A 26443-nucleotide genomic window follows, 5' to 3' on the forward strand; every position below is an offset into this window, starting at 1 on the left:
TGGCTGAGAACTGAGAGGGCCCTTCGCAAACAGCCAGCAAGACACCGACACCTTCAATCCAACAGCTTCCAAGACCTGAATCTCCCCAACAGACGTGCGTGGGAGTAAATCCCTCCGCAGTCGAGCCTTCAGATGAGACCCCGGGCCCACCGTGAATGTAAGTCTTGTTAGAGATGCCGAATCAGAGGACCCAGCTAAGCCATCTCCAGACTCCTGACCCACAGAAACTGTTCAATAATAAATGTGTGTTTTCCGTAGTTTAAAATGTGTGGCAAACTGTCACACAGCACTAAAGAACTAGTATCATTGAACAGGTATCATTACGTTCTAGGTGTTTGTGAGCAGGGATGATCATTGTTATGGATTGAATGAATGTCCTCAGATTCGTATGTTGAAGCACTAACCCCATCCATGTGACTGTATTTGGAGATGGGGCCTCTAAGGAAGTAACTAGGACTAGGGTTAAATGGGACCACCCCATAAGGGTGGGGCCATGATCCAATAGGACTAATTTCTTTTTTTTTAAAGTTTATTTCTATTTATTTATTTTGAACAGACACGGTGTGAGTCGGGGAGGGGCAGACAGAGAGAATCCCAAGCAGACTCTGTGCTGCCAGCACAGAGCCCCACGTAGGGCTCGAACCCACAAAACCGCAAGATCGTGACCTGAGCTGAAAACCAACAGTCGGGAGCTTAACTGACTGCGCCACCCAGGCACCCACGGGACCAGTCTCCTTAGAAGAGACACCAGGGCCTTGCTCTCTGTCTCTCCTTCCCCTCCCTCACACCACCTCTCTCTCTCCTCTCCTCCCTGCCTGGTGAGGACCCAGTGAGAAAGCTGCTATCTACAAGGCAGGAAGAGTGTCTTCAAAACCTGGCCACGCTGGCACCTTCATCTTGGACTTCCCAGCCTCCAGCACTGTGAGAAATAAATTTCTATTGTTTAAGCCACCAATTCCGTGGTACTTTGTTACGGCAGCTCATGCTAATTACCCACTGTTTTTGTTTGTTTCAGCCAGATTAATTACATAAGTGAAAATAACTGAATGGAAATATTGGGCAAATCTGAGTTGTCTTTAAAGAATCAGAAATGATTCTTTTTTTTTTAATTTTTTTTTCAACGTTTTTTATTTATTTTTGGGACAGAGAGAGATAGAGCATGAACGGGGGAGGGGCAGAGAGAGAGGGAGACACAGAATCGGAAACAGGCTCCAGGCTCTGAGCCATCAGCCCAGAGCCCGACGCAGGGCTCGAACTCGCGGACCACGAGATCGTGACCTGGCTGAAGTCGGACGCTTAACCGACTGCGCCACCCAGGCGCCCCTCTTTTTTTTTTTTTTAATGTCTATTTGAGAGAAAGAGAGCGAGCAGGGGAGAGGCAGAGAGAGGGAGACAGACGATCCGAAGCAGGCTCCATGCTGACAGCAGAGAGCCTGATTGTGGGGCTTGAACTCACGAACTGTGAGATCATGACCTGAGCCAAAGACAGATGCTTAACCGACTGAGCCACCCAGGTGCCCCCAGGAAGAATCTGATTCTTAAGTACCAATATTCACCAGGCACTGTTTTAATGCTTTGGGCTTAGGGTAGTTTGAACAACACAGGGCTGCTATCTTCATGGAGCTTAGATTTTAGTGAGGATGACAGAATACATAATAATAAAGAAATTAGATGGGGCGCCTGGGTGGCTGAGTCGGTTAAGCGTCCGACTTAGGCTCAGGTCATGATCTCAGGGTTCGTGGGTTCGAGCCCCGCATCGCGCTCTGTGCTGAGAGCTCAGAGCCCGGAGCCTGCTTCGGATTCTGTGTCTCCCTCTCTCTCTGCCCCTCCCCCACCCGCACTCTGTCTCCCTCTGTCTCAAAAATAAATAAACATTAAAAAAAATAAAAAAAATAAAGAAATTAGCAAGGAAGCGCCGGTTATGCAAGAAGGATGACAATGCAAGGAAGCAGTTCAGACGAGGTGGTCCGGGAAGGCGTCCAGGAGGCAGTGACACTGGGCTTTGACAGGCTGAGCACAAGCCAGTTGCGGGAAGGGCCAGGGCGGCAGTGCAGAGGGGACAAGCATGGAGGCTCCGAGGCAGCAAGGCGCTGAGCACGTTTAAGGAAAGAATAGAGGCCGGTAGGGTTGAGGCACAGTGAGGAAAGGGGTGGGGCCTGAGATGAGGTTAGAGGGAAAAATTGAGAGCCAGATCACGAAAGGCCTTGTAAGCCACTTTGGCTTGACTTTCCATTTTGTTTTGTTTTTTTAAATTTTATTTGGGGGGGGGGGGGGGGAGAGAGAGAGAGAGCGAGTGGGGGAGAGGCCGAAAGAGAAGGAGAGAGAATCTCAGGCAGGCTCAGCACTGTCAGCATGGAGCCCACGAACCAGAACATCATGACTCGATCTGAAATCAAGAGTCAGATGCTTAACCGCCTGGGCCATCCAGGCACCCCTTGACTTTGTAAGTCAAGTTTGGTTTTATTCTAAGAGCAATGGGAAGCCATTAAACTGGGTTTCCTGTGGGAGCGTCATAAAAGCTGAGTTATGCTTTCAAAGCCCAGCTGCTGTCTGGAGAACGACCGGAAGGAAAGCACTGCCACAGTCATCCAAGCCAGACGAGACAGTGGCGGAGGGGACGGAGCAGGGGGTGGTTTCTGATGGATTCGATGGATAGGAGTTGATGATGGGTTGGCGATTTTGCTTCAGTGTGGAAGACCGTCGTGCGGCTGACCAAAGGCAGGGACTCCAGGAGGCACAGGTCTGGGGCCGGTTATAATCAACATGCTACTGTGGTTCTTCCTTTCATGCAAATGGCGGGGGACATGGTCTCTAAAACATAAACTAATAGGGGCACCTGGGTGACCCACTCCTGCTTTCAGCTCAGGTCATGATCTCAGGATTTGTGGGTTCGAGCCCCATTTCGGGCTCTGCGCTGAGAGCGGGGAGCCTACTTGGGACTCTGTCTCCCTCCTCTCTGCCCCTCCCCCGCCCACTTGGGAGGGCACGCGCGCTCTCTCTCTCTCTCTCTCTCTCTCAAAATAAACAAACATTTAGAAAACACATAAACTAGGGGGCGTCTGGGTGGCTCAGTCAGTTAAGCGTCCGACTTCGGCTCAGGCCGTGATCTTGCAGTTTGTGAGTTTGAGCCCCGCATCGGACTCTGTGCTGACAGCTCGGAGCCTGGAGCCTGCTTCTTTGGATTCTGTGTCTCCCTCTTTCTGCCCCTCCCCTGCTTGTGCTCTGTCTCTCTCTGTCTCTCAAAAATGAATAAATGTAAATAAATAAATAAATAAAACCACATAAACTAATCAACACCTACAGGAAATTTTAAAAGAAAAGAATTTAAAGAAAATACAGCTCAAGTGTACAATACTCATTAGATGAAAGTGTTTATGTTACTACTTTTACTTTAGTGACTCATAAATCTGGTTAATCTTGGTTAAAAAAATTTAAAACTTACGCACCATTAGTAGCCAAATGAATCATTGTAGTTTGTTAATGGGATAAAAAACCTCCATATCAACATAGCATCTCCAATTGCCACCTCCTAAATGACACTGAAAAAAAAAATCTAGCTAGTTTCAATAGGTCAAGAGGCTCTGCTCTCAAAAACATTTTTGTGCATTTTTTTTTAGGTTTCCTTATTTATTATTATGAGACAGAGCGAGAGAGAGAGAGAATGCAGGAGGGGCAGAGAGAGGGAGCGAGAGAGAGAATCCCAAGCAAGCTCTGCACCCGATGCGGGGCTCGAACTCATGAACCATGAGATCATGATCTGGGCTGAAATCAAGAGCCGGCCACTTAACCCAATGAGCCACCTAGGCGCCCCCCCCCCCTCCCATTTCTGTGCATTTCTTAAACTGGAATGTACTGTGGACCTAGGAGAACCAGAAGACGTCTTCCCCCATCTGAGTAGCCAGTAGAAACAGGCACTGTGGTAGGGGGAGGGCCGCAGCCATGGGGTGGCAGCTGGAGGACCGGGCAGGGCTCGGAGGACAAGGCAAAGACGAACAGCAGGGTTACCGCCTCCGCCAGCACACTGGAGACTGGTTCTATCGGACTGTCCCCTCTGCTTGGCTCAAGTTATGTCCTTAAGTGGGTCCTAAACATTGGGGATATGGGAGCACCTAGCTCATCACACACGTGTGAACTTTCGGGTGGATTAGACTGTAGTTACTGGGTGTGTGTAAGGCGCTTCCTAACATGCTGAGCTGAAACAGAACTCCGAGATCCAATTCTTGCTTTCAGAGTTTAAAATCTTTATCTCCAGCCCTGGCTTCTCTCCTCAGCTCCTGAGACGTGTTTTCGATCGCCTGGTAGACATTTCTAAAGGTCCCACTGGCGTTTCAAAAAACTCCTACCAAAGTACTCTCGTGACCTTGTGCAGTCTCCCAATCATCCTCCTGTTTCTCCCTCTGTTCTGTCACCTTCCCTAGAACCTTTGAAATCATGGGTCTTCTTCCCCTCCCTCACCTTTCACATTCAGGATTAACTACATCTCCTGAATCTCTCTGAAATCAGTCCCTTCTTTACCTTTTTTTTAAAAAACTTATCTTGAGAGAGAGATAGAGTGAGCAGGGGAGGGGCAGAGAGAGGAACACACAAAGAATCGCAAGCATGCTCTGCACTTCAGCACAGAGCCCAACGCGGGGCTAGAACTCACGAACCAGGAGATCATGACCTGAGCTGAAACCAAGAGTTGGATGCTTAACTGACTGAGCCACCCAGGTGCCCCTAACCTTTTTTCTTAAAAGTTTACTTATTTATTTTGAGAGAGAGAGAGAGAGAGAGAGGTGGAGGGGCAGAGAGAGAGGGAGTCACAGAATCCGAAGCAGGCTCCAGGCTCCGAGTTGTCAGCAACAGAGCCCGATGTGGGGCTCGAACTCACCAAGTGTGAGATCATGACCTGAGCCAAAGTCGGACAGTTAACCGACTGAGCCACCCAGGCGCCCATGGATCTCAAATTTTCAAGCTTTCAAGGACGGGTGTGCTACTGGGCCCTCAACCCAAACCACCTTGATGACAAGAGGGTAAGGGAGTAAGTAGAATTGAGAATCAAGTTCAAGTCCGTCTCCCAATCAGCCCTGTTCAATAGAAATGAGGGCCACGTATAGAATTTAAAATGTCCTGGTAGCCACATTTTAAAAACAAACAGATGAAATTCATTTTAAACGATTTTTTTTTTTATATATCCAAAGTACTATTTCAGTATGTAATGAATATAAGTATTAGTTAGGTATCTCATTATTTTGTTCCCACTAAGACCCCTGAAATCGGTATTTTGCACTTACAGAACATCTTAAATGAACTAGCCTCATTCCCAGGGCTCAAAAGTCACAAGTGACAAACGACTATAGTGTCGGAGATTGCAGGTTTAGGTCCTGGGCTTCTCCCATTGAGCCTTTAGTCCTAGATGGCTCCTCCTGCTAGACAGATGTCCTGTGAAAATAGGGAAGTCCTTTGCCAAATTTCCCCAGGTTCCAGGAGTCCACTACTAATCTACTTAAATAATTTAGAACTTCATCTTCCCCGTATTTATTTCCTTCCCGACCCTCCATAAGCCTTCGGTGGGACACTTTCGATAGCATTCTAATTCGAAGAGGGAAGGAGTATCAGATCGGCTTCAGGCACTTTTCTTTCAACCGTTGCTCCGGGGGAGGAGGGAGGGGTACGCTCCCGGGTCCCACCCCCAGGGATAGATCGGGGCCGCACAACACAGTCCTTGCTAAAATCCCAACGGTTACTGCCAGCGATCTTTCCACTTAAGTGCAGCAGCTTTATCAGTAAGTTCCAGGGCACCACTTGTTTGTAAAGATGAGCTCGTGCTCCAGAACTCGCCGTCATCACAGTCCTGCCCCGCAAATGGATTCATTCCACAAAGACTTCTTGAGCGCCTGCGTGCACACACTCTAGTAGTGGCCAGGGGAGCCGAAAAGCTCGCCTAGGGGGACCCCGGTCTAGTAGGGGAGGGGAGTGTCCCAACAACCAGCCAGTGCCAAGCACCCCTCCGGCGCCAACACACGCAGCAATCGCCACAAGCCTCGGGGGCAGATCTTACTGTCGCCTGGCAGAACAGTACGAAGAGGCCGAGCAACTTGCGGCCACCCAAGGCACCGACCCGAGCCCCGCGCGCTCGGGCGGCCCACGGCACACCCGTGGGCGCCTCGGTCCCCGCCAAGCGCCGCTCGAGGGGAAGCGCGGCCGCCGCGACCTCGGGCGGCGAGAACGGCGGCACCTCACAATGCGCTGGAAGCGGAGCCTCGCGCTCGGGCCCTTCCTCAGTCGTCGGGGCCGCGTCCGCGTCGTGCCCTCCGGCGTCCTCGCTCGAGGAACGGCCCGCGGCCGGGAGCCTCCCGCACCGCTCCCACCAGACCCCCGACCCTCGCCGCGGAAGCGCGACGGCCCCGGGGCGGAAATTGCCGGCCCGCCGGCCGCCTCACGAACTACAGTTCCCGTGAGGCTGCGCGGGGCCGGGCGGCCTCGACGCAGGCGCGCGCACGGCGTGCGTGGCGGCGTCAGCAGTTCTAGAACGTTGCTGTGGTAGCGCTCGGGCGCCATGTTAGGACGAAGGGGAAGGAGGAGAAGCGCTTAAAGCGGCGGGAGCGGTGCGGGAGTGGGGTTGGACCCAGGGCTGAGGCAGGCCCCCCCCTCCCTCCCGCCTCAGTGGATCATGCCCAGGGCGGCAGCGGCGGCGGTTGCGGGGGGGAAGTGACTGGGCGGTGCCGGCGCAGGAGACGATGCCGTTGTGAGTGATTTGTATTCTGTTTTCTCTAGCACGCCGGCGGGGCCTTGGGGGCGTCGGGGGGGAGGGGGAGGGGGTGGCGCGAGAGCCGGGCCCTCGGCCCGGGGAGGGGGGCGGGAGGCAGGCGGGAACGGGGCTCTTCCTGTTTCCTCACCCGCTCGCCGCCGCACTTCCCCTAGTGCTCGGTTCCCGCTTCCCCCCACCCCTTCCTGGCTCCGCGGCCGTCGGGCCGGGGGCCTTCCCCTTCCGGAACGGCCGGGGGAACCCGAACCTTACTGCGCCCGCTTCTCCGCCCCGTCCGAAAAAAGGAAAAGAGAAACAAAACAAAACAAAACAAAAAAGCCAATGCCTGGCGGCGGGGAAGGAAGGCCCTGCTGGTCGCGGGGTCGGCACACGGGGTTCAGGTTCGCTCTCGGCGTCTCCCAGGCTCGTTTCGATGCTCTCTTCCTGGTGTGCCTCCGCCGCGTCCCTCTCTTCCTCCCGTTTCCAGGATGCCCAAATCGTGCGCCAGAGTTAACCCACTTCCACGTCCCAGCTTGCACGAGCACTAGCTAAAAGCGCAGTTTCGAGCGTCGAGCCTTGCTCTGTGTTTGGACACCCCCCCCCCCCCCGCCCCCAGGCTTTCCCCCACTCGGCGAAGGGGCACTTGCCAGGGTGTGTGTCCTCCGCAGCGCGTTTTGTTAGGTGTTGCTCTGTTTTGTTTTGATAGGGCAGTCGGATTCATTCTGCTTGCCTTCTCCCTCCCGTCTCTCTAGTGGTGCTTTAAATTTTTCTCATTGTGGACTTAAAGCTAGTCCATCCCCGCCTTTCTGGTCTCTCGAGGGCTGCGTCTTCTCCCTTGCTTCCCTTGTCGGGCGTTTTAAAAAGTTCCTATTTTCTTTCTCTTTCAAAGAATGAGATGTAATTTGCGAGCTCATTGTTGGGATCGGAAGTCGCTTACAGTTGTTTTGTTTGTTTTTCCTTTCTGCGTATATACAGCAGTGTCGAGGCCTAAATAGTGAGACTGCATTTCTTCCATTTATGAAGGTTCAAGTGTGAGAGTGCTCCTCTGAGACTAGACTGAATTTTCTTCTTTGTGGTCCCCAAATGAAGCATGTAATTGACACTGGAAGTTTTACTTGAATGCAAAATAAAGGTCTTCTGATTTCTAGACACCTAATACAGCACCACAGGTTTATTTTATTTTATTTTTTTAAGTAAAGACCATTTCTTTTTCGCAAACATCACTGATTACAGTTTTACAAGTTTATAGGTCTGTGTACTTGTGTGCGTGTGTGTCTCTTCACAGCCGAGGCCCTAACTTTGACACAGGCTTTAAGACGTCTATTGCTTTTTATACAGTATTTTTAAAAAGAATTTCATGCTCCTTCTCACCCGCTCCTGTTATTTTTAAAGGACCTGTCAACATTTCTGTAATGAGAATATTTGCTAGTTTTAATTAAATATGCAGACCTAAAATCTTAGAATCTGCAAGATCCCTGTTAATTGATTCATTCATCCTTTTAATGAAATGGTGGAAAGAGGCACTAGGAGCACTGATTTTTGTGGTATTTTCCAGATCAGCAATTAAATGTTTTTAGTGATGCCATGTGACTTCTTTGTGTTAGCTCACGTCTTATTGCTGTGCTTGAAAAGCAACTTCATGATAATCATGGCAGTGTTACAAATTGGTCAGTGATAGGAAATGTATGCCTTGAAAGGTTTTAATTAGAAATAACATAGTTGTGTCTTTCTCTTTAGAAAATAAAAATACTTTTACACCTACTTTTTCCCAGCATTCTTTGAGGAAGGGAGGTGTACGTTTTCTTTAAAGACCTCAGAGCAAAAATGTTTTTGGAAGTAAGTTCAAATGTATAAAATGGAAGACAGAGTTAAGGCAGCAGATTCATACATGGATGATTAGCTTTCCAGTGTGTTTTTTGAAATGCTAACAATATGGCCAGCTTTTCATTAGCTGTCCCTTTCATTTTTAACCATAAGCGTAGTATACATTTAAGTAAACAACAGAAAGACCAGACTGCTTAGTTAAATACGCCTTTTTCCACATTGATTGGCTTTCTTTGTTTTTCATGTTCTGGTGTCACACTGTCTTTCATTTCATTTCTTTGAAGCTGTGAATTGTGATTTCAGACTAGATCTTGTTTGATTTCCACTTGCAGTTTAGGGATGCCTGTCCTGTTAAATTTGGGTGGGTGGGAGTGTGTATAGACCTTACGTGAGTTGTCAGAATGGGTTAAATCAAAGAGTACTGAAGTTCGTTATAAAGCATTGTGAACAAGTGTTCCTGTCTTGTCTAAAAAGCATATGTAATAGCATGTGTAATTTTGAAAGGCTGGTCCAATTTAAGAGTCATGGTGATGGGGCACCTGGGTGGCTGAGTCGGTTAAGCGTCCGACTTCGGCTCAGGTCATGATCTCATGGTTCCTGGATGTTAGGGCTCTGGTCTGACAGAGCAGAGCTTGCTTGGGATTCTTCTCTCTCTGCCCCTCCCCTGCTTGAGTGCACTTGTTCGCTCTCTCTCTCTCTCTCTCTCTCTCTCTCTCTCTCTCTCTCTCTCAAAACAAATAAATAAATAAATAAAAAAAGCCATGGTGATGAAGCTTCCAGAAATTTTGGTAATCTTAGGATCCATCAATACAGTGTTTCTCTGGTAGGTATTGTTGACATTTATGGCCAGATAATTCTTTGGAGGGGTCTGTTTCGTGTGTTGTAAGGTGTTTGTTTGCTTATTTATTTATTTATTTATTTTTAAATGTTTTTATTCATTTTTGAGAGAGAGAGAGAGAATGTGAGTGGGGGAGGAGCAGGGAGAGGGAGACACAGAATCTCCCAGGCTCTGAGCTGTCAGCACAGAGCCCTACACGGGGCTCAAAATCACGAACTGTGAGATCATGACCTGAGCTGAAGTCGGACGCTCAACCAACTGAACCACCCAGGCGCCCCCCCATTTTTTTTTTTTTTTTTTTACAATAAATTTTTGAGAGACAGAGCCACAAGCGGGGGATGGGCAGAGAGAGAAGGAGTCGAAGAATCCGAAGCAGGCTCCAGGCTCTGAGCTGTCAGCACAGAGCCCTTCGCGGGGCTCAAACTGATGAACCATGAGATCATGACTTGAGCCGAAATAGGACGCTCAACTGACTGAACCACCTAGGCGCCCCTGTTGTAAGGTGTTTAACAGCATCCCTGGCTTCAACCTGCTGGATTTCGGGAGCCCCACCCCCCATCTCTCCAGTAGTGACAACCGAAAATGTCTCTAGATGTTGCATATGTACCCTGGCAAGGTTCTTCCATTGCATTAATAGAATATAATGCCCTTCTGGAAACTATATTTTGATTTCTGCCCTACCCTGTGATGGGCAGATCATTATTTGCATGAGCTCAGTTCTGGCTATCACACTTACAATAAAAGATTTTGAGGAGAGTAACCATTGTCAGTGGCCTAGCATTCATATAACATTTAGAGAATGTTGTTAAAGTTACTAGAGGAGATATTTAACAAGATTTGGGGGAGACCATAGCTTTTCTCCCACCTATTGGGGGCTGTCAGAAAGTTTCATGAAGTTCTAATGGATAGAACGGGGGCCGCCTGGTGGATGATAGTACCAGCGATCCTCACAGTGGGAGCTGGGGGAAGGGGTGTCTCTGAGATCCTTTTAGGGAGTACATAAGATTCAAATTATTTTCATAATAGTGCTGGAGTGTTATGTCTCTTACTCTGTTGACATTTGCATTGACGGTGCGAAAGCTCTAGTGGGGAATGTTGTTCGTGCCTTAGGAAAAATCAAGGCAGAGAGAGGCACCATATTGTACTAGGAGTTCTTACATTTCTTCATCACACACGTACATTTCAAAATTTCTTGATGAAACGGTAAAACACGTTCATTTTAATCTTGACTCAAGTTTATGTCTTATATATGCCGTGGTAACAGGAAGTACACATGTATACTAAAAAGTTGCACGCGTATGATTGATTTGTGAACTGCACTAGTGTTTTTCCTCACAGAGCTCTTTTATCTGAAAAAACAGATGATGAACCATGGGTTTTGACGTTTAACATGACCATGAAGTGATCCTGTCTCTTTAAGGAAAACAGCTGACAGCTTTGGTGGCCAAGTGATAAATTTGAACTTTGTGACAAAAGCTAGAATTTTGGAAATCTTGTTTGTGTCATCGTGAGCTTGACAGTTTTCCCCAAATTAAAAAAAATGTTTCTGACTAGATTGGTGGTGATATTAACGATAGTTTTTTAAATTTTGTGTAATGATGTGTCGACCTTTGCAAGATCTGCATAGTTTTGTTGTAATAAAATTGTACATTGGTAAAAAGTTCATTCAAAGGACAGGGTAGACCGATGGATTTTTTTTTTTTTTGTTAAGATTTTATTTTTAAGTAATCTCGACACCCAACAGAGCGCTTGAACTCACAACCCTGAGATCAAGAGTGGCACACTGCACGGACTGAGCCAGCCAGGCACCCCTAGACTCATGGATTTTAATACATTAGAGTACAGGTGGTTTATTGATAATAGTTTGAGCTTTCATACCGTAATCTTTCATAAGTTACCACTTGTGGAGTTTTGGTGTAGTATCAAAGAAGAATATCCACAATTATTTAAAAAAGCTGTTAAAATACTCTTCTCCAGTGAGGATGGTGTGATGCCAGGTTTTCTTCATAGGTGTGTTACCAGAACAACCTATCAAAGGGATTAAATGAAGAAGCAGATAGGCGAATCCAGCTGTCTTTGATTGAGCCAGAATTAAAGAGTCTTGCAAAAATATAAAATAGTGGGATTGTCTCACTAAATTTTTTGTTTTGGAGAACAGTTTTAAACAATTATGTTAATGTGTAATAGGTTTCTTGCTACTTAAATAAACATTAAAAAACATATCCCAGTTATAATTCCAGTGCAGTAAATATTGGCAGACATAATCCATATAAGCAAAAGTTCTTTGGGGTCCTCAGTAAATCTTAAGACTTATAAAAGAAGTCTGTAACCAGAAAGTTTGAGAACTTACAAATTGCTGCTGTACAGCAACAGCTAATAGCTTCTCGTCTGCTGTTTCCAATGGCGGTGCCATTGTAGCATCTCTGGGTGGCTTTTGGGCAGTCTGGAGGGATGGACACAGTGGTTTAAAGACTTCTTGTTGTCCTGGGAAACAATGCATAGATAACCTTTAGGGAAGATAACTTAAAAAAAAATTTTTTTTTAATGTTTATTTTTGAGAGACCAAGAGAGTGTGAGCGGGGGCGGGGCCGAGAGAGAGAGGGAGACACACAATCTGAAGCAGGCTCCAGGCTCCGAGCTGTCAGCACAGAGCCCGACACCGGGCTCGAACTCACGAACCGCGAGATTATGACCTGAGCTGAAGTTGGACACTTAACTGAGCCACCCAGGCACCCCTAGGGAAGATAACTTCTAACTTGGAGAGATTTTGGTTTTCAGATTTTAGGATTTAGAGATTTTTCTAATGAATTGCTTGCTGCCTAATAAATGTTGACTGTGGTTTTGAAATGTGGTATTTTACCTTAGGCCTGTTTTCAATTCATGCTTTTTGATGGGGAAGTTAGGAGATAAGGTGTGAGAATTGAGTAAATCAGTTCCTATTCCCTGATCATTCCCACCTCCAGAGGTGAAAGTCTTCTGGCCAGAATGAAGCCATTTGGATTCCTAGCTATTTCCCATTTTGATGGGGTGGGAGGCATGTTTTTTATTCTGTATGTTCATTGTTCTGATTATTCGGTAGCTTTTAAATAATTGCACATTCTCACTTTATGATTCACAGAACAGCAACGTTACAGGAGGTATTAATTCCCTATAAATAAATTGAGGCTTGAAGTAGTTACTTATCCAAGGTCTTAAGGGTGCTTACATTGTAAATTGGGGCTTAATTCAACTTTGGGTTCCGTGTTCTGTTCTCGTTCTGGTACTATACCATCTCCTCAGAAACTGTTTGATCAGCTCAGTTGGGATCTATTCAGATGTCTTAAGTAGAGTTAATTTTCAAGATCATATTTCTTGCGTGTAGAATATTTGAACCTCAAATTTTTTTTACTGCCGACATGTATTTATTGTATTTGTGTATTATACGTAAACTATAATATACTACAGAACCTAAGATCTTAGTATGTATTTTTAGTGTTATTTATTTAAAGCTACGCACAGCTTTACCACTCTACAGGCTCCTATTTTGTGACGATTGCCTTCTGTGGAAAGTGTTACTTATTTTTTTTTTTTTTTTATGTTTGTTTATTTTTGAGACACACAGAGCCTGAGCAGGGGAGGGACAGAGAGAGAGAAGGAGACACAGAATCTGAAGAAGGCTCAAGGCTCTGAGCTGTCAGCCCAGAGCCTGACACAGGGCTCAAACCCATGAACTGTGAGATCTTAACTTGCCCGAATTGGGATGCTTAGCTGACTTTCTAGGTGTTACTTTTTAATCCTTGAATTGTAGGTCTTCAGAATTATATAACATTCTCAATTGTGGAAATTTAAGGATTTGGGAAAGGAAAAAGTGTAGGGATTTTGCTAGGTAACTTTATTTTCTTCCTCTTCTGTCACAGAATTATCTTTGAAATTTATATTCCATCTATGCTTTGTCCAGAAATCAACTCTGGCATTTTATGATGGCTTTTACAGTTTATGGGTTAAGAATAATATTCCTGTCATTTTGGTCATCAAAAACATTTTGTATTTTTCCTGCAGTTAATGTTTTATGCTATGACTATACACATACACACACTTCTAGGTGTAAGTACCTATGTGTGTTATAATACTGTTATAATACTATATATTATATAGTATGTACTATAAAACTATGATTATATATGTGAACATATATGTATATATATGTTTAAGTTTATTTATTTTGAGAGAGAGAGAATCCCAAGCAGGCCCTGTGCTGTTGGCATAGAGCACAGTGCAGGGCTCCATCCCTCCAACCGGGAGACCATGACCTGAGCTGAGATCAAGAGTCAGAAGCTTAACCAACTGAGCCACACAGGCGCCCCAACAGTATATTTTTGACTATTCTTTTCTTTTTTTTTTTCAACGTTTTTTTTTTTGTTTTTTTTTTTATTTATTTTTGGGACAGAGAGAGACAGAGCATGAACGGGGGAGGGGCAGAGACAGAGGGAGACACAGAATCGGAAACAGGCTCCAGGCTCCGAGCCATCAGCCCAGAGCCTGACGCGGGGCTCGAACTCCCGGACTGCGAGATCGTGACCTGGCTGAAGTCGGACGCTCAACCGACTGCGCCACCCAGGCGCCCCTTGACTATTCTTTTCTAATACATCTTTATACTTCTTCAAATTCTGTTATATTTACATTGTCTTCATTTTCAAGTTGTACTTGGAAAACTGATGCATGAGTACTGTGGTCTGGCTATTTAAGAAAACATTTTTTTTAATATTTATTTTTGAGAGAGAGAGAGAGACAGGAGATGGAATGTGAGCATGGGAGGGGCAGAGAGAGGGGGAGACAGAATCTGAAGCAGGCTCCAGGCTCTGAGCTGTCAGCACAGAGCCCGACGTAGGGCTCAAACTCAAAAACTGTGAGATCGTGACCTGAGCCAAAGTTGGATGCTCAACCGACTGAGCCATGCAGGCGCCCCAGGTCTGGCTATTTTTTTTTACTTCTCCTAGTCTGTTGGGAGAGGGGGCAAGAAGGCAGTTGGAGGTGCCCTTAGGAAGGAAGAATAACTTGGCTATTGTAATTGAGTAACAAGTACCTGCATAATCAGCCTTGGCATTTCCAAAGTTTGCCTTTGGGATTCATCATAATTTAGTCCCTTGAGCATGAACTTACTGGACCCTGTACTTACTAAATATCGGCTGATTCACTTGGAATACATATTTTAAGAACATAACAAGTAGTTCTAGATATGTTTGGTACCGCTTAACAAAGAACACATGGCAGATAAATTAGTGATTCTTAGTATAATTTCTTAGTGATCAAATACATTGTCTTGTCTGTATGCTTGACTAAGCTACTACTAAAATCAAAACATTCAATGTTAGGGGCGCCTGGGTGGCTTAGTCGGTTAAGCATCTGATTTGGACTCAGATCATGATCTCATGGTTCATGAGTTGGAGCCCCGCGTCGGGCTCTGTGCTGACAGCTCAGAGCCTGGAGCCTGCTTCGGATTTTGTGTCTCTGCCTCTCCCATGCTCTCTCTCTCTTTCTCTCCATCTCTCTCTCTAAAAAAAAAAAAAAAAAAAAAAAAAAAAAAAAAAAAAAAAAAAAAAAAATTAAATTAAATTAAAAAAAATTAAAGCGTTCCACATTAGACTTCTTGTGAAAGTAATTGTAATATTTCTGCTAAGGATTAATATTGAGTGCACATTGAGACATTTTAGAAAGATCCCTTATTCCTTTTCTGTCTGGTGTCCTTTTCTTCCTGTGTAATCCGGATGGGCACATTTTGTTATGTTTAAGGCTAAAGCCTCTTTACAGCAAATCACACTGTGGTGAAATGTTACGTTGAGTAAGTTTTCGTGATTTACTGATTGCTTCCAAAGAAGACTATTAAACAAGTTAAGCTTTCGATTTTAGCTCAAATAAAACTAGGAAGAAATGCTAAAGTGTTTTCTATTGGCTAGTAGCTTTGGATTTGGAGGCAGTTGACTTTGTTGGTACCATACGCCACAACATATTCCACATGCTCAGTATGAGGAAGCAGGGATTCATCAGTAGTATGAGCTTTGTTTAAATTGGGATGCAGTCATTACACATTAACCATTTGGGAAAACACCATTGGTGACTTGTCCTTTCCTTTTCTGTGTTCGTCATCTGCCTAGACTGCCTCCCCCCACCCCATCAAAGTCATTCAGAGTGCACACACCTCCTTAACGATTTTCTTTGGCATAGCTTCGATTCTTTGTTTCTGTAGTATTTATTTTAAGCTTTTACTTTGCACTTGTTTTTTAAGGATCCCAGACCAAATTTGAGATTGTCACCCAGAGCAGAGACAATTTTTATATTCCTGATTTTAGTGTTGTATTTCATAACATATTTAGGAATTCAGTAAATTCAGCCTAATACTATGCTTTCTGGCAAAATTAAGGTAAATGAGAAAAAGAAGCTTTTAGAAAAACTGGATTGATACAAAGTTTTATAAACTTGAACGCTTTAGCAGTTTTCTGGAGCAAGAAAATGGAGCATGATTTTTTTGTATTTACTATTTCTAATCACAGTATTGCACTGAAAAATCCATTTTTTAAAATGTTATTTATTTTTGAGAGAGAGATGAAGCGCAGTGGGAGAGGGGCAGCGAGAGAGGGAGACACAGAATCCAAAGCAGGCTCCAGGCTCCGAGCTGTCAGCACAGAGCTGGATGTAGGGGTATGAACCATTGAACCCCGAGATCATGACTGGAACCAAAGTCCGACTGACTGAGGCACCCACATGCCCTATGAAAAATCCGTTTTTTGAAACTTTGTTTATTTCACTTTAAAATAATGTGCTTTGATTAGCATAAACTGATTTTAAAAATCTAATAATCAAAATGCTAATTATTGTTTTCAATTAAACATTTGCTTGGTGTTCCTTGCTGCCAGGGAAAAATTTTAGGGGATGATTTTGGCCTTCTTACTATCACTAACTTAATTTTATGGTGAATAGTAGAATTAGATGATTTTGCCTTTTGTAGGACATCATTAAATTTGTTTTTAAAAATAATTTCACAGTGCTGAAACAAACCTTTAGAAAGCGCAAAGTGAAATTCTATCTTAGTTCTTTTTGGTGTGTTTTTATGCGTTTATAGACATAATAAATTTTTCAATATATAAAACTGTGTTTTGTGAAAGATGTATAAAGACAACTCAGCATAAAGGTTACAATTATAGTTAAATGCCCGCGTTCTTGTCCTGGCCCAGTGAATTTAGGTAAGCCGGTGTATTTGTTTCTTCTTTCCTTTATGTTTATGTATTTTGAGAGAGAGAGAGAGAGAGAGAAAGAGAGAGACCGACCGTGAGCAGGGAAGGGGCAGAGAGAGGGAGAGAGAATCCCAAGCAAGCTCATTGTCAGCGCTGAGCCCAACTATCACACGAATTGAATCGTTAAGGTCGGGACCTGAGCCAAAATCAAGAGTCTGACACTTAACCAACTAAGCCACCTGGGCGCCCCTACTTTCTTCCTCTGTAATATGGAGACAGATACAGTAGAGTTGCTAGGAACAATTGGGAATAAAGTGCTTGACCTGCTACCTGGAATATACTGAGGTTTCAATAAATCCTGTTATCATAATTATATCCCACAGTTTATTTCACCTGATATAGTGTGACCATTTTTGCATGCTACTACGTGTAATAATCACTTTTTTCTTTTTATATGGCATTGTATTACATTGTAAGAATGTAGTGCAATTAATCAATCCTATATTATGTTAATAGATATTTAGGTGGTTTCCAGTTAGTGCATTGTATACAGTGCCCCACCGAACAGCCTTGGGTATCTTTTTGTATTATTCCTATGAGGAAGGTCAAATTCCGGAAGCTGTGGGATCAAGGAGGTATTTAGATACCAAGCATTCCCCCCCCCTCCATAGGGTATAACCCTGGGATAGACACTGTTCATTTCAAGTTTATTGTTGCTGTACAGGAGTTTGGACCCATATTTGGCCTGTCTTATAATCCATTGTACCCCTATCCTAAAGTGGGTGGAAATTTGGATTTTTATGTTCTATTTCATATACTAAAACTGTGTTGTGAGTTAAAGAGAACATGTCTCACAATTTCAGGGCCTCTTCTTTGAGTCTTGTGTCCTGGTATCCCTAGTATTGCTAAAGGTGAAGTTGCTGGATACAAACTTTTTTTTATTTTTTTATTTTTTTAAATTTATTATTATTATTTTTTAATGTTTATTTATTTTTGAGACAGAGAGAGACAGAGCATGAACGGGGGAGGGCCAGAGAGAGAGGGGGACACAGAATCCAAAGCAGGCTCCAGGCTCCGAGCTGTCAGCACAGAGCCCGACGCGGGGCTTGAACTCATGGACCGCGCGCGAGATCATGACCTGAGCTGAAGTCGGACGCTTAACCGACTGAGCCACCCAGGCGCCCCTGGATACAAACTTTTAAAGTTGATACATGCATCTTTTATTTTAATGAACATTGCCATATTGCTTTTTAAGATGATGTTCACTTCCTCTGTGATTGTGAGGAGTGCTCATTTTCTTACAACATTACCAATATTGTAGGTTTATAATAAGTCTTTCATTTTTACCAGATGTATATCGTTGTTTTTCTGCAGTCTGACAGAAAAATGTCCTGATTTACTTGCCTGATTTGCAGTGAAACTTTTTAGTTGATTTAAAAAAAAACTCTTTATGCATTATGACTCCGCATAGGTTGCATGTATTTTCCTCACTTAATTGTTTTAACTTTATGATACATTTTTGTTATATAAAAGCTAGAATATTTTTACGTAGGTAAATCTTTTTGTGTGTTTTTGAGTTTTGTGTATCTTAAGCATGGCTCTGAAAATAGTGTTCTTAATTTTTTTTAACTTTGAAGTATCTCTAATTTTTCAATATTTTGAAATAATGGCATCTGAAATATACATTTTACAATGAGTAACCGAACCCATTTGAATATTCCATACTTTCCTCACTGACTTGAAATGGTTATTCGTATGATTTGTACAAAGACTGATCAGACTTCGGATATATGGGCACAAAACAAGTTAACAAATCATACTATACTATATACTTACACTATTTGAGTTAGCTTTACAATCATGTACCCTAGTGGTTGTTGATATTTCAGTGTGTACTGATTAAGTCAGATGTCTAAACTTTAGAAATAAATATATAGCTGAAATAAGCAACCTATAGTCCTATGCTAGTTTCACAAAAATGTTGATATTCTTTCTAAGTACCTAAATATTCTAATTAGAACCCTGTCTTGGATAGCCTAGCATTGAGAAAGGATGGACTTTTGAGTATTGGTTTAAAACTTCCTATGCTTGGAAACCGTTCTTTAGTGTTGTAGGTGTGTTATAGTTTTTAAATTTCTTTTTTTTTTTAAATTTTTTTTTTTTCCACGTTTATTTATTTTTGGGACAGAGAGAGACAGAGCATGAACGGGGGAGGGGCAGAGAGAGAGGGAGACACAGAATCGGAAAACAGGCTCCAGGCTCTGAGCCATCAGCCCAGAGCCCGACGCGGGGCTCGAACTCACGGACCGTGAGATCGTGACCTGGCTGAAGTCGGACGCTTAACCGACTGCGCCACCCAGGCGCCCCTATAGTTTTTAAATTTCTAGTTTGCCATCCAATGTAGAGAAGAGAGATCCAGCTTACTGGTAATGTAACTAGTGGCAGAAGTGAAACGAGTGATCTGTACTAGTAGCTGTGAAATCAGCCCTGCTTTTCTGTTTATCAGATTGCTTCTGAGTTGAGAGCAGACTTTGTAGACAGAGTTTTGGATTCTATTGTCTGGGATTCTATTGTCTGAAGTCCTAGAGGTTTTTAAGGAAGCTGTGTTTTAGGAAGATATGCTCTTGGTAATAGTGTGGATGGTGGACTGGCATGGCAAGGGAGAAAGGGGCAGGACAAGGTGCCAAGAGTCAGAACGAGAATAGTTGGAGTGGAATTGTTACACAGAATGTTAGAACAAAACAAAGTCAAAAGGAAAGGTGGGCGTGTGTCCTGTGTAAGCTTTGCCTTGATGAAAAGATTTTTAACTATTGTAAAGGAAATATCCCATGTCCTAAGGGAGAAAAAAATTGTGAACATTCTTACCGCTGTGCTCCCCCACACCCTCAGTGTGCTGCTCTGGTGCTCACCAAAACAAGCGGGGTAAGGGAAGTAATGTTTTGTTGTCTTTTGTGATTTTGAGAGGGGTCAAAATTTGTAAATGTACTGTAAGTACATATACAAGTATGAATTTATACCTTGCTCCAATCCAGAAAGAATTAAGACGGAATGCTTTAGTTACATGTGAAAAACCAGCAAGATGTTTGCATTAAAGATTGGGTGAAAAGCGGGGTGCCTGGGGTCATGATCTCATGGTTCGTGAGTTCGAGCTCCATGTTCGGCTCTGAGAGCTTGGAGCCTCCTTCAGATTCTGTGTCTCCCTGTCTCTACCCCTCCCCTGCTTGAGCTGTCTCTCTCTGTCTGTCAAAAATAAATAAACATTAAAAAAAAAAAAAGATTGGGTAAAAAGGCAAAGTAAGGATAGAGATCTAAAACAGCAAGAAATTAGGATAAACCTTACAAACAGTGATACTTGGCTCATTGTAGAGAACTTGCTGAATGGCCACCAGCTTCACTCTCAGAATTCAGAGTGTCCTAAAGGTAAAGATAAATCACGTTCCTGAGATGAAAATAAACTGCTCTTTAGGAAAAGCATAAGTGTTCTTGATACTAAAAACCTGAAAGAAATATTAATGAATCACAAATACTGTGGCTCTGTATCTAATGTGGTTTTTTTTCCTCTTTGTTTTCATAATTGTAGAATTTTTATTTTTTAAATTTTATTTAGTTTGAGAGCTAGAGCACGCACGCGCTCAGGCACATGCAGGGGAGGGGCAGAGAGAGGAGAGAGAGGATCCCCAAAAGCAGGCTCCACCTGTTGGTGCAGACCTGATGTGGGGCTCCATCCTGTGAACTGTGAGATCATGACCTGAACCGAAATCAAGAGTCGGATGCTTAACTGACTGAGTTGCGCCCCTAGAATTTTATTTTTAAAATAGAATAAAGTCTGAAGAAAATTAAGTACTGGCAAAAATGTCTCTAGAAAGTGATAGATAATGGGCAGATGTCTAATGTGTTCGAGAATGGGAGGAAGAGCTTTGTGTTCTGGGGATTGGTAGCTGTCCGGTGAATTGTTCCAGGAGAGTGTGTATTTTTGTTTTGTTAGAAACAGAACAGCAAATAAAGGATCCTTTAAATTGTTTTATCAGTCTACTTGATTTCTAATTTAAAATTGAATGGCAAACTCGACTTTCTCCATTTACAGTACAGTCATGGCTAATGTTTCTGCTTGGGACATTTTGGACATTCAAAGCATATGGCAGCCTGGAACTCCCTAGTCTAGCTACTTAAGCTAAGATTAAGTCATTTTTATTGGAGGCACAGGTGTCTTGTAACTTTCATAACATATATTTCTTCTTTTCCTTTTATTTGGTTGTGATTTATTTTTATTTATGTGTTCTTGAATTAGTATTATGTTCTATATGTATACATGTATAGATATATACGTTTTTTCCTGAATTAGATGGGATAAATAAATGTGATTTCATTTTAGATGATGCGACTATATTTTGAATAGAGTAAATAAAGTTATAATTTGCATCTGATATGTTTCCCTATCAAAATGTTAATGTGGAAACTAATAAAGAAATCAACATTTTTTTTCAAATTAGGGTGAGCAAACTTGATGTGAATTTAGAAATATGAGTCTATATCCTAATGTTCTGTTGATATTGTTGATGTAGACAGGGCCTTTCCAAGCATTGTTTTTTTGTATGAGAATGAAAAACCTTAATATTGAGAAAGAAAAACATGGGAAAGATAAGTGAGCCTTAACCTCAAAGAGAATGGGTACTCATAGTTTGTTGATGATCCCAAATTCAGCTGGTAATGGATTTCACCCCTTCAGACAGGAATGAATGCAAGAAACCTATTACTTGCTCAAAACAAAAAACAATACAATAGAGGCTTATTACCTGAAGTTGTGAAAACATGAATTCAGTTCAGACTTGACGCGAAATCTCTCCTTACTTGAATCAAGTCTAGCTAAAATGAACTTTATACTTATTTTCATTTCTGGCTCTACTCATGTTAAAATCTTTTTTTTTTTTAATTTCTATTTTTATTTTGTTTTTTAAATTTACATCCAAGTGAGTTAGCATATAGTGCAATAATGATTTCAGGAGTAGATTCCAGTGATTCATCCTCTATGTGTAACACCCAGTGCTCATCCCTACAAGTGTCTTCCTTAATGCCCCTTGTGCATTTAGCCCATCCCCCCACCTACAACCCCTCCAGCAACCCTGTTTGTTTTCTATATTTAAGAGTCTCTTATGTTTTGTCCCCTCCCTGTTTTTGTATTATTTTTACTTCCCTTCTAAAGTCATTTATAAAAGTATTTTTGATCCTGGGGTCGTCATGAAGGGTGCTAGTTTGCTTGGAGAAACTCCTAGGAAGCAAGAAAAATATGAGAGTGAATATATATAATCTCTTCGGGATATGTGGTTAAGTGTGCTGTTTTTTCATTTAATATGTAATTTACCGGAAATCAGAGTAGTGTGTGAAGGAGAATTCTCAAATGGTTACACAGTTTTGAGGGCTACCTTTTTGTTGTCAGTTTTGTGGAATCTGATGATAACAATTTGTTTATTGACAAAAACATGCACTAACCAGGACATGATGAATGCATTTATTGGGTTGATTTTGTATATTTTAATCATATGAGATGCTACATAAATTTGGAAAATAGAACATTAATGTAAGGTATTAGTGCTTGGTACTCACGTGAATCCCCAGCTCTGTGAATTAACATGGCTTTTGCATAGGTCTGCAGTTTAGGTTACAGGAGTAGGAAGAAGGATCTGACATGAATTAATTGCTCTAACAGGTATTATATCTGACATACTTATTTAGTAAATGTTACTATAAAATCTGAGTTAAAATTGAGACAGTGCATAACTGGACCAGGAAACATTGACTAGATGATACACAGACCAATGGCTAACTTAGAAACAATCAGGATGGCTGTCCTGGCATCCTTAGGTCTGTGTTGGTATCAGAAGACAAAGTACAGAACACAGCCCAGCGTTCACAGTATAAACCAGAACCCAGTGGACAAGTGTTAAACGCATAATGGAGCTTCCTGCATGGGACTTCAATTTTTCTTTTTTGAACTTCAATTTTTTTTTGAATTTCAATTTAAAAAATACATATTTAGAACTTGGAAAGAAAAGGAGAGGTGTGTATGTGTGTAAAACGAACACTTAATTTTTTAGTGAACAGAGTTGGGAAAAATAATTGATCCAGATGTTATGTTCTTTCCTTGGCCCTTTCCTCATTTTGTATGTTATTCGATTTTTTTCCCCCTAAGGTTTATTTATTTATTTTGAAAGTGAGTGAGCTCTTACATGCAAGCCGGGGAGGAGCAGAGAGAGTGGGAGAGAGGGAATCCCAAGCAGGCTCCTTACTGCCAGCACGGAGCCTGATGGAGGGGTCGGGGGAGGGCCCAAACCCACGGACTGTGAGATCATGACCTGAACCGAAGTCGGACACTTAGCGGTCTGAAGTCAGCACTTAACTGACTGAGGCACCCAGGCGCCCTGGACTTGTTAGTTTTTAAATAATAATTGTGTTACTTACCTTTAGAGCTGTTGTCCATTGACTTAGAATTATTTTAACAAAAAGAATAAAAAACCAGTGGTTTCATTGAAAAATTACTGGAGTCGAATTAATTTCTGAAAGCATTTCAAGCATGCCATGCCTTTTTTTTAAAACCAGTTATATTAAAATCCTACTGATTGTAAAAATTGGGAATTCCTCTTAAAATGGAAAAAACTTTTAGACTAGCATCACTGTGGAAGTGTGAACGTCTTATCACAGATGTGTAAGGTTTAGTGTGAATATAGTGCCTCCCACTCCACAAGTTATGTTTGTTATTTGCCCTGTATTTTCTGAATTTTATTCATTGTGAGTCAGGTACTAAGTTCTGTTTGTGGAGTCTCTTGTATTGGTTAAATGGTGTTTTTGTAGCTTGTTAATCGTTGCTTTAGAAATAACTATATAACAGATTTTGGCTCCTTTTCCCGAAGTAAAATTTTTTTCAGAAATTCACTATATTCCAGATTGTATTTTCTCTACCAGTATGTTTGATCTGGATTTTTCCAGCTTATTTAGATACTTAGGTAGTGGCAAAGTTAAACTCTTTGGAGTGGGAAGAGAAATAAAGTTTTCTTTTTTGCTCACTTGCTTTTGGTTGGTTACTTTTTGTGGTGAGATGTCTTTGAGAGGAAGCTTTTCGGGTGGGCAGGGAACCATCTATGTTTAGTAATGTTTTATGAAAGCGGTTCTAGTCAAGCGATTTGTTTCAAATTGTAGAACTTCTTTGGCAGTAATTGTATTCAATTTTGTTTGCAGTCCAGTTACAACGCAGGGATCACAACAAACACAGCCGCCACAGAAGCACTATGGCATTACCTCTCCTATCAGCTTAGCAGCCCCCAAGGAGACTGACTGCCTCCTTACACAGAAACTCATCGAGACTCTGAAGCCCTTTGGGGTGTTTGAAGAGGAAGAGGAACTGCAGCGCAGGTGAACTCACCCGCCCGCGTGTGTTTCTTTTCGTGTATAATTTTTTTATTACTGTAATAAACTAGTTTTGAGGCCTTAACCTACTCAGAAAGCCAGAATTCTCCTCTGAAATTTGTCTTTTTCAGACAGCAGCAATACTTAGCAAAACCTTTTTTTTCTACATAGAATTTTATTCCCTTAATTTTGAATTTTGATGCTTTTGGGTTATTACAGTACAGATTTGTCAGAAGGGGAGTGGCTGACTCAGCTGACGGAACGTCTTGGCCAGTGTGATGTTGCCTGCCTGCATGTCGTTCCCTACCGTGTGCTTACTTTCTGGAACTTAAAAACTGGTTACAGTCTGGGGAGCCGCCTATTGAGCACCGATTCTCATTTGAGTTAGGAATGAAACAACTTGATACTTGATTGATATTTGCTCTTTTCAACAGGATTTTAATTTTGGGCAAATTAAATAACCTGGTAAAAGAGTGGATACGAGAAATCAGTGAAAGCAAGGTAAGGTGACGTATTCGTATGTGAAATAATTTGCCAGCTGAACACAGCGGTAGTCTTAAGTAACCCCGTTCTTCCTAGAATGGACTTAGTCTTCACTGCAGAGTTTGTTTTAGACCATTGGTTTGATATTTTGTTTCTAGTTATTTTGAAAGTTGGGAAAACAACTGAATTCAGTGACTTATAAGTACTGTCTGGTTGCCATATTTAAAACTGAAACTCAGTAATTACTTATGCTTCGCAGAAATAATAGATGTTTCCCTGAAGAGGTGCTTTAAAAATACATATTAAGTATTTGAGAATCTTGTTACCTTTTAAGCAATCCTACAGCAACGAACAGTTTTTAGGTTTTCGGATAGTATACTCTCAAATTGAGTATGTTTAGTTTTTTATAACATTCTCTGAGTTCCTAAAACTCAGATAATGATTATGAAAAATCATATATATATATATATATGGTTGTTGTATCCATGATGGGGCTTCTGGTAAAGGAAATAAATATATTCTCAGAGTTGTGTGGGGAATTCATTTGACCCATTTTTACAAGTTGCATAGGGGTGCCTGGCTGGCTTAGTGAAGTGTGTGACTCTTGATCTCAGGGTTGTGAGTCTGAGCCCCACATTGGGGGTAAAGATTATTAAAAAAAAATTGCATAGATAGTGGTAATTTTCCCAGGGCAGCACAAAATGCATATTTAATGTATAACACAACTGAAAAATTGATGGAAAGAGAACCAAGGGTAAAGAAAACCTGAGAGAGATGTTAACATAGAAGAAAGTCTTGGTTTTAGTCAAGTTTATAATATTGTTTTCTTGAAACCATGTGTATATATTTCAAGTAACTGATTAAAACTTCATCACTGGGAGTATTGTAAATAGGAGATTCCGTGTAGTACATGTTTCTCATTGATAGAATTCCTGATACGAATGAGATTTTTTTTTTAATCAAAAAACTTTTTTTAGAATATTTACTTTTGAGAGAGGGAGACAGACAGAGCGTGAGCAGGGGAGGGGCAGAGAGAGGGAGAGAGACACAGAATTGGAAGCAGGCTCCAGGCTCCGAGCTGTCAGCACAGAGCCCGATGAGGGGCTCAAACTCATAGACCGTGAATTCGTGACCTGAGCCGAAGGCGGACGCTTAACCGACTGAGCCACCCAGGTGACACCCCACGAAGGAGATTTTTAAAAGGAAGTTCTTTTTGAGCTGAGCAGAAGATGTCCAGACTTAAGTATTTTTTCCTCCTTTATCGAACTTCGTGTTTCCTTAACCTTCTGAGGGAAACAGCTATGTTTTAATGGCATTGTCTTAGATGTTTAAGTTTAAAACCGCAGCCAAGTAGACAAAGCCAGGACTTAGATTTATTTGATGTGAAAAATGCATATTGCTTCATTGATAGTTTTGTTTCATCTACTTCCTCAAGTGCCTCCTCGTAAGTTTCTTTAACCAGTAATTCTTGATAGAGTTCTTCCTGCTGGTTTTTCTGAGGGTAGAAATTTTGTTTGGATTAATGAAATTAAGGCTCATTCCTGTTCAAATTTATTGGCGTCCTTTTCTGTATAGCTTAACTGCAAGTATTAAGTTGGTTAGAGAATGGGACTGAGGTAGGCTTCATAAATTTTGATCTTTTGTGTTTGCCTTTTGTAGAGAGAATTTCTTCCTCAGTTTTAAGACTTGATATAGGATTTCTTGATGTTGACACTGTTGGTATTTTTGGATCAGATAGTTCTTTTTTAAGGTTGCTATCTATCCCTGGCCCCATTTTTACTAGATACACCGCCCCTGTCCTCCCTCCCCCCCATCTCTCCAAATTATGACCCAAAATATTTCCAGATGTTACCATAGGTTCCTTGAGGAGCAGAATCATCCCTGGTTGAGAAACAGTGATTTAATATATAGTTCCAAATCATTTTTAGTCTTTTGGGAGGGGGGGAATTATATAAAATTTTAATT

General features: G+C 42.3%; 1 protein-coding gene across 10 annotated transcripts in view; it reads left to right on the forward strand.

Moving 5' to 3' along the window:
• Positions 1 to 6488: 6488 nt before the first annotated feature.
• Positions 6489 to 26443, forward strand: part of PAPOLA (poly(A) polymerase alpha) — a 61980-nt gene continuing 42025 nt past the window's right edge. For 3 of the 10 annotated variants that reach the window (XM_030319925.1, XM_030319928.1, XM_030319931.1), the window contains exons 1-3: positions 6904 to 7128; positions 23828 to 24001; positions 24430 to 24496. In XM_030319925.1, the coding sequence (XP_030175785.1) occupies positions 7070 to 7128; positions 23828 to 24001; positions 24430 to 24496 (300 nt within the window). In that variant the 5' untranslated portion in view covers positions 6904 to 7069. Of the gene's footprint in view, positions 6728 to 6900; positions 7129 to 23827; positions 24002 to 24429; positions 24497 to 26443 lie in introns of those variants that run through there. The other 7 variants (XM_030319926.1, XM_030319929.1, XM_030319930.1 and 4 more) reach the window with 5 other exon arrangements.

This window comes from Lynx canadensis, chromosome B3, assembly GCF_007474595.2.
Source record: "Lynx canadensis isolate LIC74 chromosome B3, mLynCan4.pri.v2, whole genome shotgun sequence".
Classification (NCBI taxonomy): Eukaryota; Metazoa; Chordata; class Mammalia; order Carnivora; family Felidae; genus Lynx; species Lynx canadensis.